This window comes from Quercus robur, chromosome 1 (assembly GCF_932294415.1).
Source record: "Quercus robur chromosome 1, dhQueRobu3.1, whole genome shotgun sequence".
Classification (NCBI taxonomy): Eukaryota; Viridiplantae; Streptophyta; class Magnoliopsida; order Fagales; family Fagaceae; genus Quercus; species Quercus robur.
Window position 1 is genome coordinate 1088109 of NC_065534.1, and position 16058 is coordinate 1104166.

General features: G+C 36.8%; 2 protein-coding genes across 3 annotated transcripts in view; one reads left to right on the top strand and one right to left on the bottom strand.

Moving 5' to 3' along the window:
- Positions 1-16058, bottom strand: part of LOC126714776 (probable protein arginine N-methyltransferase 6) — a 105903-nt gene that overhangs the window by 10295 nt on the left and 79550 nt on the right. The window lies entirely within an intron of this gene.
- On the top strand, positions 1578-8944 carry LOC126714801 (mitochondrial import receptor subunit TOM40-1-like). Of its 2 annotated transcripts, XM_050415164.1 has the most exons (11): positions 1581-1806; positions 2321-2402; positions 2521-2620; positions 2734-2829; positions 2948-2998; positions 4660-4725; positions 6013-6114; positions 6406-6474; positions 6544-6627; positions 7917-8012; positions 8664-8944. In XM_050415164.1, exons 1-11 carry the CDS (start codon positions 1677-1679, stop codon positions 8718-8720), a joined length of 933 nt encoding a protein of 310 aa, XP_050271121.1. In that variant the 5' UTR covers positions 1581-1676; the 3' UTR covers positions 8721-8944. The 2 variants fall into 2 exon arrangements, with proteins under 2 accessions (XP_050271130.1, XP_050271121.1); XM_050415173.1 differs by lacking the exon at positions 7917-8012 and having other exon boundaries at positions 1578-1806.

The window sequence follows — 16058 nt, forward strand, 5'->3', positions numbered from 1 at the left end:
AAATGTGAAAAAAGAACTATCACATGTGATGTTGGAACTGCATAATGTGAGGATGAAATAGTCAAGTGTGAGAAAAAATGAAGGAAACCACCCAATATGACAAAAGAATTGTCACATGTGACGTTAGAATTGCACAATGTGAGGATGAAATCATCAAGTGTGAAAAAAAAATAAGGGAACCACCCAATGTGACAAAATAACTGTCACACGTGATGTTGGAACTACACAATATGAGTTTAATGTGAGGATGAAACTTTCAAATGTGAGAAAAAAAAAAGGGAACCACCAAATATAAGAAAAGAACTGTCATATGTGATGTTGGAATTACACAATGTGAGAATGAAACCGTTAAATGTGAGAAAAAAGTAAGGGAACCACCAAATGTGAGAAAAGAACTGTCACATGTGATTTTGAAACTGTACAATGTGAGGATGAAACCGTCAAATATGAAAAAAAAAGTAAGGAAACCACCGAATGTAAGAAAAGAATTGTCACATGTGATGTTGGAACTGCGCAATGTGAGAATGAAATTATCAAGTGTGAGAAAAAAATAAGGTAACCACCTAATGTGACAAAAGAACTGTCACATGCGATATTGAAATTGTACAATGTGAGAATGAAACTGTCAAATGTGAGAAAAAAAAGTAAGGGAACCACCAAACGTTAGAAAAGAACTGTCACATGTGATGTTGGAATTGTACAATGTGAGAATGGAATTGTCAAATGTGAGAAAAAAGTAACCTAATATAGCAGATTACCTACTAGTGGGTACCGTAGAATTACCCCTATGTGACGTTTGGTATGGGGTAATATTTTAGGATTACTAGGAATGTTTAAAGTTTCCCATATTTAGTTGCAAATTACGCTAGAGAATCAGATGCTAGGGAAATCTGGATTTCCCCCTTAAACCCCTCAGTAAGAATGTGGATTTTTTTTAAAATAGGTGGGAATCTAGATTCCTAAGTTTAAAGGAAATTGTATTTTTTATAAATTGACAATTTTAACTATTTTTCCTTATCATTTAAGTAATTAAGATAAAATATAAAACAAATTATCAATATGTTTTCCCTTATCTTTATCTTTTCCCGCCAAAATAACATAAATAGGATAATTTATATTTTGAAATGTTAGATTACAATTTTAATGAATTTGTCATAATTAATAGTTTATATTTGATTTTTTATTATTTATTTAAATGAATATTTTTTTTAAAGGACTTGGTAATTCACATTCAAATGTAAGGATAGAATGGAAAAAATAAATAATTTATTTAAGATTTATGAGAATAAACCAAATATTATCATTTTATATTCCTAGAAATCTTAAGAAATTCCAATGAAATCAAACATAGGAATAGCTTACATTCTTAGAAACATGATTCCTCCGTTGCTACGATTGAAACTAATTCTATTAAGTTCTAAAAAAAAAAAAAAAAAAAAACTATTACTTTTATTTGTCCCTTTTAAAAAAAAAAATTTCCTAGCCTATCTGACAATAACAAAAAGAAATCAAATGCGTGGACGGCTAGGATCTTACAACCACCCAAGACTCGCTGTAAAACCCTTACTTAAACCCACCACATATAAATCATAAAATCCCCCAATTCTCTCACTCTCAGTCTCAGAATCTCTGTTCATAGTTTTAGTGATTCAATCGAAAAGCGAAAAGAAACAACAATGGCGGGTCTGGTACCTCCGGGTACTACCATGCATAAGGAGGATCCAAAGCCCACAAAGGAAGAGAAAGTTGATTACTTTAACCTTCCCTGTCCCATACCCTATGAAGAAATCCACCGCGAAGCTTTCAGTTTGTACTCTCTACCCATCAAAGTTTCAACTTTTTTCAATAATGCATTATGGGTCTTAGTTTAATCTTACTACTTTCATGTTTTTTTCTCTTCCTTTTTATTATTCACCGATTTGTTCTATTTTACTCTTTGTTATGTATGTATGTATGTGTTATATATTTTCTTGATGATGAATGTAATGTTATAGTAGGTTTTGAGATGCAGTGTTAGTGTTAAAAAAAAACCCCAACTTTGAAAGCATTAAAGGGTCCAATTTGTGCTACTTGAAAATTTCTTTCTGGGTTTTTGTCCTCTTTTTCTTTTGGGAGTCAGAGATTTTCCTCACTTAATTTATAGCTTGTAAATTTCAGTTTAGGTAATATATTATATGGTATGTCCTACAATTAAAGTAGAGTTTGTCTAGAGCATGTTACGACTTATTAGTAGAAGAATCATTCATTGGCAGCAGATAGGCTTGGTAGTTCTTTTTTCCTCCCTGAAACTAAGATTTTGACTCAAGAATATCTTTGGCAGTGTCCTTGAAACCAGACCTTTTTGAAGGGTTGCGTTTTGATTTAACCAGAGGACTTAATCCAAAGTTCGCTCTTAGTCACAGGTAGCTTTGACTCCTCTTTCTTAATGAACTTCTGTGTGCATGGTTTCCTTCACTATTTCTTCTTTAGTTCTTTTGGTTTTACTGGTTGATTTTGATAACTATATTAACTATCTACCAGTGTGTACATGGGACCTACAACGATTCCTTCCCAGTCTGCTGAAACCATTAAAATCCCTACTGCTCAGTATGAGTTTGGTGCTAACTTTATGGACCCAAAGGTAGGTTGTCATCCCCACATTTGCTTTTCCCGGTTTCTAATGATAATCATAATAGTGACTTTTGGAATTATTTACCTGTAAGACTCAATGAAAAATTTATGGGTTTTTCGCAGTTGATGCTTGTTGGGAGGGTATTGACAGATGGGAGACTAACTGCTAGATTGAAGTGCGATTTGATTGAAAATCTTAGTCTAAAGGCTAATGCACAGGTAATGTCAATGTCTATTCTTTATGTTTCTGTATCTTTCTGTCACAGTTCTTGGGCAGAAAGCTAAAAACTGTACTTTTTATTAAGCTAATTAAGCGATTTGTTTGTCTTTTTTTCAGCTTACAAATGAGCCACACATGTCTCATGGCATTGCGTACTTTGACTACAAGGTCGAGTATTAATGTTATCACTTATCATCATGCTTCTTTTTCCCCCCTTCTTAATGAGATTCTTGTTTATCAATTATGTTTATGTCTAAGGATTATTCAATGCTCCATGGCAACTTGTCTGTTAGATGAGAGAATCTTGTCTGTGAATTCTCAGCAATGTTTGACGCAATCTAAGGAGTGAATTTTCTTTTAAAGAACATGTGGTCCCTCTGGTCTGGTAGCTGAGGCTGCTGTTCTAATTATTAACATTGATTAGGAGTGTATGAAGCTTTTGAATCTGATCATGATGATGATTTTATATTTCTTACTTGTTTATGGAGATTGCATAATCATACTTGAACTAAATTTTAATGGGATAGCTTTTGGGAGTGACTAATTATGTATCAGAGAATAATCATAGAATCATGGGAACGTTAATTGACTAATTATGTATCAGAGAATAATTTCATTGAGGAAATTACTGCCGGATTGGCTATTTTATCAATCTTTTCTTTGACTAAGGATTCAGTTATCTGGGCCGTAATTGTTACATTCGTTAGGCTTAATATAATTTTTCAGATGGTAGCTAAGGACCATTTGCAGTTAGTAACTTTTTTTATTTATTACTTATTTTTTTTATAATATTTAATTTTTTTAAGTTTGAGACAATTTTGATGGGAACAATATGATTGGTAGTATTCATGCTTCAATGGCACAATGTTTGCCATGACTGTGCTTAAGGCATTTATTTTTCCTGATAAGAAACAACATTTTATTTTAGGGAAAAAAAGATACAAGAGAAATGCAAAAGAAATAAGAAAAACTAAGAATATAGCCATGATCTTAATTTACAAAGATTTAAAAAGTCAAAGCTAATGTGATTTTTGAGAATGCTCAATGGATCAGGACCCATTAAACATTAGCCTGTTTATCTTCTGATTAGAATTTGTGCAACAGTTGTAGCTTTGTAATTTCCAAATTTAAGGTTTTGGTTACTCCAATTACACTAATCAGTTTATGGATATTGATTCTCACTTTCTGAATTTTAAACAAAAGACTGTATACATCATAAGAAAGAGCAATGGTAATGCTTAGAAGGTTCCCACTGTTTGAGTTCTATTCCATCAAAGTAATGGGAGGCAGAACACACGGAGTCCATGGGTTGTGGACATAGATTACCATATGCCAGCTAATCTCAATGGTTGCAGGACCTTATTTTACATGTGGCCTTTCTCATGCCTTGCAGTAAAGCACCATGTGCTCCTCCATCATTCTGTGTCTGTTTGAGGTTTTTAAAGCCTCTTACTTTTCGTCTGCAGTTTGTCTATGAATGATACTTGTCCCTCTCCTATTCTTTGATTTTTCTACTTTTGACATTTAGAGCATTGGATCAAAATATTTGTTTTATCTGATGCCATATAATATACTGGAAAGTGATGTGTGCTTCGAACCCCACCTTCCCCTCCCCCCCTCCCACTATCTACCTATCTGTAATGATAATATATATTTCGTTAAAGCTACTGTTAAAATGTACTGTTGTTTGTCATGCAAATGGTGTAGCTTGCTCAACTCTCTGTGTTAAGGACATCTGTAGAATTTTTATGAGTAAAATTTGGAAGCACATTTTAATGATCTATTCTGATTTTATTCCTATTCGTCTTGAATTTTATTTCACTGTACAGGGCAAAGACTACAGGGCGCAGTTTCAACTTGGTAATGGTGCCTTATTTGGAGCCAATTACATTCAGGTATATGACCTGCTTACATAATGCTCTAGCTGTTGATATCATTTTTTGACTCATGCAATTTGTGTCAAAGAACTTAATTCTTCTGCTCTTGGGTCACATACATGTGAAAACAAAAGACTGTACATTTTTGTTTTTTTAGTAGAGTTTCAGAGCTAAATTGTGATCTATAAATAAGCTTGAGATACTGACCAACTTAAAATAATCTTAGAGAATGGTTATTGGTCAAAGTAGAAAATTGCCCAATATTGGTAACGAAAAACAATTTACGATAATATTACGCAGACCTTTCTATGTCTGGTTTCTGAAGATTCCCCTCCATCCTTTTTTCCATGACACTAACAATATCTGAATATCTTTACTGTTGCACTCTGTTTTTCATGAATACCTAAGGTGGTCCCTCTGAAGTTTCCACTCATGTCCAAAATTCCCATTGGTTAAGTAGAATTTCCTCTGATGAGATTGATCATATCGAATAATCTGTCCAAAGGTTCTGTTATGTAAAGATGTGTACAAATTTGTTGCTTTATTTTAAGGAGATTTCAAAATACATTTATACATTAGCTAGTCTTATGCTTTAGTAGAACTTATCACAAGGATGGGCTATGAAAGAACACATAGGAAGAACTGTGGAAGCCACTGAGTGTAGAACAGTGTTAACTTTATTTTATGTTATATTTTCTTGTGAGTTGAGGATAGCACACTGATACAAACCATAGTTGATGGGCTTTTTTGTCCTTCCTCACAATTCTCAAAACAAAAATGATTAGCATAGTAGCATGACCAATATTGGACAATAAATAGTGTTCCCTTTTTTCTATTGCTTACATATGCAAAATATGAGATACAAATTATTTTGATATGTTGTTATGGCCTTTACGTCTCACACAATATATTACGAAATTTTGGTTTTTCTGGTGTTAAACTTCTCTGTTTTCATACATTATGTAATATTGGAGTTGATTTTTGTTGTAGATGGTGTGGTTATTCTTAATATTGGTCTTATTAGTGAGATGATTTGAAAAGTCTCAGTCCACTAGTTGTATGTCAAAAAATGTGGTGAAAAGATTTTTACATTCACTTTATGTATTACCAATGTTCCTATAAATTTTTTGGTACTACATTCTCTATATTGATCTAAACAGCAGATACATTTTTGTAGTCTTTGGCCATTGAATATCGCTTCTGCAAATTATTTTCCTATTGCTTTATCTTTCTCTCTCTTGGCCATGTATTGACAAGTTTATGTTCATTTCCGATACAAATCTGAGTCTGCATTTCTTCTTACAGAGTGTGACCCCGAATTTGTCTTTGGGTGGTGAAGTATTTTGGGCTGGTCAGCATCGAAAGTCGGGTATTGGCTATGCTGCTCGTTACAACACTGACAAGATGGTAATGTAGTTTGGTTTTCATCTGATGTCATGTGTTTGTATCTGAAAAAATATCTGATTTGTATTCTTTTTAGTGCTGTGTTAATTTTGGATGGTAATGTTAATGTTTTATGGAAAATTTCTTGCTTTTGTTTTTCTCATATTGCTACATAAGAATGTGCACTGGAAATATTAGATAAATATGCGAGAATTATATTACTGTTTCTGGTTGTGACAGGCTTGAATCTGAGACTAAGGACCTGCATTTTAACACTCTTTAATCTCCCTGCATTTTACAATGTTTTGGCTGCAGGTTGCCACTGGGCAAGTTGCCAGCACTGGAATGGTTGCACTCAGTTATGTTCAGAAAGTTTCTGAGAAGGTAAGAAAGTTGCATTGTTGGAAAACTTATGTGTAGATATACTTATTTACACTGTTTTCTTCTATTTAGGTTTCTCTAGCATCAGACTTTATGTACAACTACATGTCAAGAGACGTCACTGCAAGTGTTGGCTATGATTACATTCTTAGACAGGTGAATTCTGCTTTTGCGAATTTTATACTACCTATTGAATGTGACTACTTGCTAGGTGTTTTATTACTTTGGAGTTTGCTTGCGTGCATCTGTGGTTTCTGTCATTCTTACTTGTGTAAAAGATTACCAAATATAGATATTTTAGCCACAAAATTATAGTACAGGCTTAGAAGAAGAGTCAGACAAGTATGATTTGAATTTGTTGTTTACTTATAACCTTTACCTATCATTTGCTAGTAGATGCATCTACTTTCATGTGGTTTTTGTTTGTTTTATTTTATCTTTGTATGAGTGCGTGGCCGCAAGGGAAGGGAATAAGATTTGGACTTGACATTTGCCTCATGAGGTTTAGTTCTTGGCAGAGTGAACTTTCCTAAGGGATGTAGTTCTAGAGTTACATTTTTTGATAATTCAATAGTGGGGGGAGGGAGGATTTGAACCCTAGATGTCTTCGTTGGAAACATTAGGAGGTGCCAATTGTGTTACAAGGCTCTTGATGTAGTTCTGGAATTACTTGAATTTATTTTTGAAAGATTGCTTACTTCAATATGATGAAACTATGCAGAAGAAAGCTAATTAATGTATATGCATGTGTTATACCAAAAGCAACGTTTTCTTTAGTCCATCTCTCTTTTTTTTCCCCTTATCAATGTATCTATTAGTGGTTTTAAGGATAGAATGATGGAAAATAATACATGTGGCCGGCTCTAATTAGTCTATTGAGGATCTACAACTGACTCTAGAGTTTTAGGATTAATGCTTGGTTTTTGCTGTTGTATCTTTCAATTGAATAATCATATGCATTAATAATAGCAAAAATCGGTAATCTACTGATGCGCCTTGACAGATATGGTTCATAATACACTATCATTGGCTCTTTTTTCTCATGACCGGTAGTCATCAATAACCTAGGGTTCCTTCCAACATGAGATGGTTACCAAGTTGACAATCAATCTAAAGGTTAAATAGGATATGCAACCATGTTATAGTTTAGTTAAGTTGCTTTGTTGGCACTTTTTGTTCTTCAACATGAGACTTCATAAATTGTTTCAGGACACTATATGTTAGTCTCAATTAATAGGCAGAATTAGTTTTTGATGATCAATAGGAAAGTCTCTTGCAATACAACAACAACAACAAACAAAGCCTTAGTTCCAAAATTTTGGGACTGGCTATGGATCCTTGACAGATTAGTTAGGGTTGGCTATACGTATTCTCTTGCAATACTTTTTTTTAAATGACATTAAAATCCGCTACTAATCATATACCTATTTTTCTGGTTGTTTTAGTGTCGTCTTAGAGGGAAGATTGATTCCAATGGCTGCACGTCTGCTTTTCTAGAAGAGAGATTACAAATGGGTCTCAATTTTATTCTCTCGGCAGAGGTTAGCAGTCTTCTTTTATATTTATGCTGATGCTTCTTCTGTAGCTCCTCCTTGGTTTAAATCTTTTGGTCTATTCTTCAAAGTTAGTTTATTGGAATATGAGTTTGTTTTGGATATCAGACACTAGCAATGCAAATGATTCCACACCAGCACAATGGAGAAAATCAATGTTAAAGAAAAAAATAGTGAAAATCATTCAGTCCATTTCCCTATTGTACTTTTTTTTTTTCAACCCCTTCTATTCCTCAGTCATTTAATTAGGTTTTACCATTATGGTACGGTGGAGGATGAGTTTGTGGGTTCAACACCCACCAATTAGGCAAGTAACTTACCAACAAAAATATATATGGGTCATCCACTAGCTAGCTGATTGATTATGAGTAAATTTACTTTTGTTTTCCTGTTGTCACATTCTAAACGAGGATCTGCAGTTCAATATTCCTTAGGATATTGGCCAAGTCATATGACATGGAAGCATGTATTCTACTTTTATTTCTAGTACAACATGAATTTCATTGACATAGGCCCTACTACTTTGCCAGTGTTAATCTACATGGAGCTTCAATAGCGAAATCTTCTATGAGCATGTGTGCGCGCGTGTTTCCCCTTCTTTTGTGATATTTATCAAGTTACTGAATTTCTGTTTTGCAGATAGACCACAAAAAGAAAGACTACAAATTTGGGTTTGGGTTGACAGTTGGAGAATAGATTTGATGGCTCCAATGCTGTATTCTTACATTTGATATAAGCTAATGCGAGCTGGTATCCTGGCAAATTTTCTCATTTAATTCTGCCTTTCATATATAGGTGAAAAGAAATTGCTTGTACCATCTCTTAGTGACATTTTTTTGTGAGGCAGCTGCTGCAATATTTATTATGGCAGATGTATCTCTTGATTTGGCAGCTTAAGCTTCTATGGCTTTCACTTCAAAGATGTATCATCTAGCCTAAAGCCTTATTCCTCAACGGCATTATCTTGTCACTTTTATTTTTAAAAAAACATAAATAGAAAAAAAAAAGTACCTTCCCGTAAAGATCGGTAAATGAAATATTAAGGCCGTATCCTTTGTGTGATTACAACATGATGAGGCCTTGATACATGGTTGTGTGACCATCCCCACAATCTTTGAAACTTTGTTTGTTGTTGTTTACCTTTATTTATTTATTTATTAAAGCAAGGGGGTTCCTAAATGGCACATGTGCTGCGTGCACTAGTTGTCAGCTATGAGCGTTCCAAAATATCATTGTAATAGAAGGATCACTACATTTTATTTTTTATAGGCAATTGTATGATAGCATCAAAGAATCCTTGTTTAGCGGCCACAATTGGTAAATGTATCAACTGATTTTGCAAAACAGATTGTTTATCTGCTACTGCTATTATGACTTGTAATGAGGATTCAGTTCAGTGAAGCTGTTCTCATATATTGATATTCTATTAATTAATGTGGTATGGGGTGGTTTATCAAAATTGTTTGCTAGCTTAATACCAATTGACAAACAAACAATTTTTTTCTTAATACCTTCACACGCTTGTTAGTTTCGTATATGAGTTTTTGTGTAGATTTAAGTTATATAGAGTGTGTGCGGAAATAAGTTATGTAGATGCGTGTGCATGTGTTATCCCCCAATTCCTTTGAGCCCAATCCACAAACACACGTTTAGTTATGTAATACCCCATAATAATAAGTTATAGGGTATGCATGTGTTGTCCCCCAATTCCCTTGAGCCCAATCCACAGACCCGAAAATAAATTTGATTTGCTGAAAAACCCTCTATTATATTTATTCCACAAAAAAAGGCCGTGGAAGTCTTACAAGAGAGAAAAAGCTTGGGCCCCCTGACCATCTCTGGCCAGGCCCAGAGCTATTACAAGAATGAATATCATCGAACTTTTATAGCTAAAATTAAAATATCTTAGCCACAACATTCCAAGCAGCAGCATCACCTGCTTTTTTTTACTGTGAAGCACATCACATGCAAGAGAATAAAGAAAAAGATAAAGCGAAAAAGGAAAAAAGAGAATTCAGAGAGAGAACTGTGGGGCTTAATAATAGGAGGACATTTATGTGAAATTAATAAGCAAGACAGATTTTTTTTTTTTTTTTTTTTTTTTTTTTTTTGTGTCATCAAGTTTGAAGCTAGAGTCAGACACACTTATCAATGTTCCTAATTCTCTCATCTTCAACCCAAGCCATCGTCGAATTCGTAGGTGGTCTGATCCCTCAGCTCTTGCTCTAAACCTCTTCCTCTCTGCCTCGCTACTCAACTTCAAACCCAACCCCCCATGGCCCAAGCTTTGAGAGCTTTCAAAACCTCAAGCTTGACCGGGTTAAGCCTTTATTAGATGATTTCAATCAGCCCCCACGGTAAGCTCAGGTTCTTTAGCCCAGTGGCAACTCCAAGAATTTTTCTCAGGGTGTTCTTTAAGAAACATAAATTACACAATTTACAACAACAATAAAAAAACACGCAAATATATAAAATTTACAATGGCCTTCTACGAGTTTGCTACAAATTATATCTCATTCAATATACATAACCAAGCAATCATTTGTCCACTGATTTCTTATTCGATTGCGCAGTTCATTTTTTATATATTTCATTGTTGAAAATTTTTTTTCTACTGTTGCAATAATGACAGGAAGGGTCAAAACTAACTGTATTGGTTAATTAAATTATTAATTATTGGTGTTTAGTTACTTCATTATTATTATTCTTTTTGCTAATCGCTAGCAATTTAACACACACTTCACTGTGCATGAACACGCACTATATTCTTATTAACGATGTGTTTGTGACTAATGTAAATAGTTGTGATCAATTTTTGTGTTGAAAAAGAAGTAAGGAACCAACATTAAAAATGGACCCACTAAAATATCAATACAACTGGAAACATGACCACCGTACGATCAAACTTCCATTCTTACGTGGCGCAATCAAACAACATCAGCACAATTAGTACCTTCTAGAGCTAGCAATTTGCCTCTCTCTATGAATTCCACAACGATAGCATCAATCAAAGCAAAGCAAAGGACTTTAACCCAACACTATAAAAAACGACACAACAACAAAACCAAAATATGGTATCTACGCTCTGTTCCAAATCCAGAGCAACCTCGTCCTTCTCCACCCTCCTCTCTTCCTCAACACTACGACGCCGTTTACCCCTAGTCGGTGCTGCGTTTTGCGTGCTCAGCTTTGGCCTCTCCAATCTCTGCCTCTCTTTTTCTCCCAAAACGGGTTGTGCTCAGTGATGAGGTTTTAGGCGGAGGTATAAGGCGTTGTCGTTGATGTGGTTTTTTTCTTTAGGTTAGGTAAGGTTTCTGATTTTAGGTTTTGTTTTAGCTTTACCATTTGGTGATTGATGAATTGGTGGACGCGGATTCGTATTGGGTTTTGGTTGTTTTTTTTTTTTGTGATAATACGTTTGGGTTGGGTATTTAGTTAATAACTAGTCGTTAACCCGTGTGATGCACGGGAAAACTATTAGAAAATAATAAAGCATGCATATATTAAAAGACAATTTAAGTTCATATGTGTTTGTAAGGGATACATACTGTAGGGACACGATTTTTAACGGCTCGGGGATGACATTGGGCTCGTATGTAAAGGGCCCGAACAATATGATTTGTAGAGAGTGGGATAGAAAGGCTGGACCTTGGTCGTCGAGCAACGGTTTAGCCAGGATCTTCATGGAAGCCCATACGAAGGTGGATTTGGCCTGTATAGCTAAGCTTTACATGGATGTGGTTGGAAAGGTCTGACTCCTCGGAATTAATTCGAGGAGCAATATCTTCTCACCATTCTTCCTCCTTTTTCTCCTCCTTTTTCCGGCCCCCCCCCCCCCCCCTTTTTTTAGCTCTCTTTTCCCTTTTATACTAGTATTCAATTCCCCTTCTTCATATACGTGTCAATTTCTCCTTGTTTGGGGCAATTACTCGTCCTATCAATCCTCACGTCAGAGTGGTTGGGAAAAAATGGATAGCATGGTATGGGGTATGGACTTGTCAGGTGCTGGGCTCCACGTTATGGTGTTGACAGCTTTCTCGCTTGTACTGCTCTTGTACTGAGTTTGTCCTTTTCTTCAGGCATTTTGTGAGGCGTTGAGCGTGAGGTTGTCCTCGGCTACATTCTTGGGCCATTAAGGGGTTCTCATCATACCTCCTCGGCAGTAGGGCTCCTCGGCTTGGGTTTTGGGCCCTTAATGTGAAGTGGGCCGGCATTCCAAATTTCAGGCCCCACAATAGCCCTTCAAAATCCTGCTTCCCGACTTTTTAGTTGGGGAGGAGGGTTTTGGTGATGTTGAGCCCACCTCGTGACTTGGTCAAGTTCCGTACCTTACCGCTGCTTGTGTTCTTCCATTTGCATGGGAGATGTGCCGAATTAAGAGGCATTACTTTATTCTTCATCCGCGCAGTGTCCTTTGTCGTTTCAGTATTCGAGGCGCGCCTTCACGAGGACCTTTAAATCTTGCGGTGGCGGATGGCGTTGGAAATTGTGCCAGAGCTGCCTTGTCTGCAGCGTTTCTTGGGAATCTGCTCAAATTAAATGACACCACCTTACCCTTTATATAAGCAGGATAGGTGCTTGTTCTCCTGGCATATAAACCCTTCTGCTCTCTTCAAAATTATAACCTTTCATCCATAACCAGTTCCCACATCCAATGTCGTCTTCCCTTAGTGCAATATGTTTGAGGCTTGGGTGGAGGTGGAGGAACCTTACCTGCCACAGAGGCACCGGACCCCTCCAAGGCTTAAGGTGGTATGGTCTGGGCAGGGGAGGCACAGATTTAAGGTGACCTCCCGCTTGGATAAGGTGGGAACGGTACCCCCACCTCTTTCAGTCAAAATCTGAAGCAGGTTCTGGTCACATCAGATTTTTGGTGTGTCAGAAGAAAGAATTTCCGCCATCAGCGCCGTCTGCCTTGTCGCAGGCAAATTTTTGTGGAGGCTCCTCAACTTCCGGTTCCCGGCACCTTTTCTTCAACGGTGCGGGCCTCAAGTTGGGTTCCCTGCACCTTTTCTTCAGTTGCGCTAGCCCGAAGCCGGGCTCTCTGCACCTTTTCTTCAACGGTGCAGGCCCCACGTTGGATTCTTTGGCTGCCTGAGTTATGGGCATGTAAAAGTATTGAGGAATGGCTTCCTTAGACGAAATTTTGAAGCGGCAGCGCGGCTCTTCTCTGCACCTCTTCTTTGGATTTTCCTTCATTCCTTTGTATCTTTACTTTTCGCTTGTGTAGTTAGTTTTAATTATGAGCTTATTTAAGCTCCTTCATTGTACACTGTACTGTTCTTTTGTCTTAATAAGAAATGAATTCGCTTAATCTCAAATACTTTTCTTTTCTGCAACAACTACTTTGTGCATGAATATTAAATATACACTTTCCTTTAATGATACTTAGAGCAGGAAAAAACCTTAAAACAAATTCCTACTAGTTTGAACTTACTGACATTATCAAGCATAACAATGGTAATGCTCAATAAATTAAACTCTTGGAACTAACAGAGATAACGGCCGAGCGCTGTGCGATGCATGCAAGACAAATGTCCGAGAACGATAAACTCTAAATAATTCATCTGAGAGGGTAGTCGAGCAGTGAGGGACTTCGATTGTGTTTTTGGTAACATATTGCTCTATATTGCATCAATCCCTTTGGTACTGAGGATCCGAAAGTAGACTGGGGAATCCATGCAGTTTAGGGATTAACCCAACTGTTAATGGGGAGTTCTCCTCGGATAGATTCTAAGGTCCATGTAACGTAGTTTTTCTTTTAAGTAGTTGGTTTCTCCATAGGCTTGAGTCCGAGGACCGTGCAAGGCCTTGGTTCTATCCAAAACTTGTAATTTTTCTTTTGAGTACTTGGTTTCCCCATAGGCTTGAGTCCGAGGATCATGCAAGGCCTTGGTTCTGTCCAAAACTTGTAATTTTTCTTTTGAGTACTTGGTTTCCCCATAGGCTTGAGTCCGAGGACCATGCAAGTCCTTGGTTCTGTCCAAAACTTGTAATTTTTCTTTTGAGTTTATTTATTTTTCGAACGTAAGCCCCTAGACCAGGGCGGGGAGAGCTGGCTTGAGGCCAGAAGCCCCTAGAGCTACCCGCGCCATTGGCACTGCAAGGCGTAGCCCCTAGCAGAAGTTTATGTCGGAGCAACAAACGCATGCCGCCGGAGATGGAGGAAACCCCGCGAACCTCTGCTTGCTAGAGAGTTGACTCCACCTCTAACTACGCCAACGCGCAAGCCTTCCCACAGACGGCACCAATTGTAGGGACACAATTTTTAACGGCCCGGGGATGACATTGGGCTCGTATGTAAAGGGCCCGAACAATATGATTTGTAGAGAGTGGGATAGAAAGGCTGGACCTTGGTTGTCAAGCAACGGTTTAGCCAGGATCTTCATGGAAGCCCATACGAAGGTGGATTTGGCCTGTATAGCTAAGCCTTACATGGATGTGGTTGGAAAGGTCTGACTCCTCGGAATTAATCCGAGGAGCAGTATCTTCTTACCATTCTTCCTCCTTTTTCCGGGCCCCCCCCCCCTTTTTTTTAGCTCTCTTTTCCCTTTTATACTAGTATTCAATTCCCCTTCTTCATATACGTGTCAGTTTCTCCTTGTTTGGGGCAATTACTCGTCCTATCAATCCTCACGTCAGAGTGGTTGGGAAAAGCTGGATAGCATGGTATGGGGTATGGACTTGTCAGGTGCTGGGCTCCACGTTATGGTGTTGACAGCTTTCTCGCTTGTACTGCTCTTGTACTGAGTTTGTCATTTTCTTCAGGCATTTTGTGAGGCGTTGAGCGTGAGGTTGTCCTCGGCTACATTCTTGGGCCATTAAGGGGTTCTCATCATACCTCCTCTGCAGTAGGGCTCCTCGGCTTGGGCTTTGGGCCCTTAATGTGAAGTGGGCCGGGATTCCAAATTTCAGGCCCCACACATACCTAAATAGTTCTTGCGGTGGAAATAAAAGCCTTATCTTTGAGATAAAGAACTGATGTAAACAAACTAACCTTACATAAAACAAATTAAAAAAAAAAAAACATAAAATTGATGTCACGAGAAATTTAGCCACATAGTAGTAATATATAAATCTCTTAAAACCTAAACCTAAACCTAAACCTAAACGTAAGGACTAAATATTTATGCGCCTTCTCTTGCTTTCCTGATGTATTTGGTTAAAAACATAAAACTGATGTCATGAGAAATTTAGCCACATAGTAGTAATATATAAATCTCTTAAAACCTAAACCTAAACCTAAACGTAAGGACTAAATATATAAACAAACTAAACCTTACAAAAGCTGAACTTTATAAGCTAAAATCTATACCGTGAGTTGTAGATCTTGAATGCTATACCGTGCGTTTAGGGCTTCCTACATCTGGAGAGAGAGAGAGTTTGCAGAAACCAAAGAAAATCTCTCTATAGTTTAAGAAACACAATATAATAAAATCAAAGAGATAAAATTTTCAGAGGACAAAATATTATAGATAATTTAAAAGAATTTTGGTTTAATTCTTGAACACCGCAACTCCATAAAATTCATACTAATAATAATATTTTATGATAGCGCAGTTAGAATTTTGGTGGAAAATTGTGGTGCCAGCAAAGGTTTCGGTTATATATATATATATAGATGAGTATTCAATGGTGAACAAAGTACTATGTATTAATTAATATATAAACAAAACTAACCTTACAAAAGCTGAATTTTATAAGCTAAAATCTATACCGTGCATTGTAGATCTTGAATGCTTTAGGGCTTCCTACGTCTGGAGAGAGAGAGTTTGCAGAAACCGTGACTTTATATTTCTTAACTTGAGAGAGGGGTAAGGTTGCTAGGGTTTTGTAGATCTTGAATGCTTTAGGGCTTCTTACGTCTGGAGAGAGAGAGAGTTTGCAGAAACCGTGACTTTATATTTCTTAACTTGAGAGAGGGGTAAGGTTGCTAGGGTTTTGAGGAGTTATAATTTTTATTTATTTATTATTTTTTAAATAATGTGCTGACGTGGAAAATTGTGGTGCCAGCAAAGGCTTCGGTTTTATATA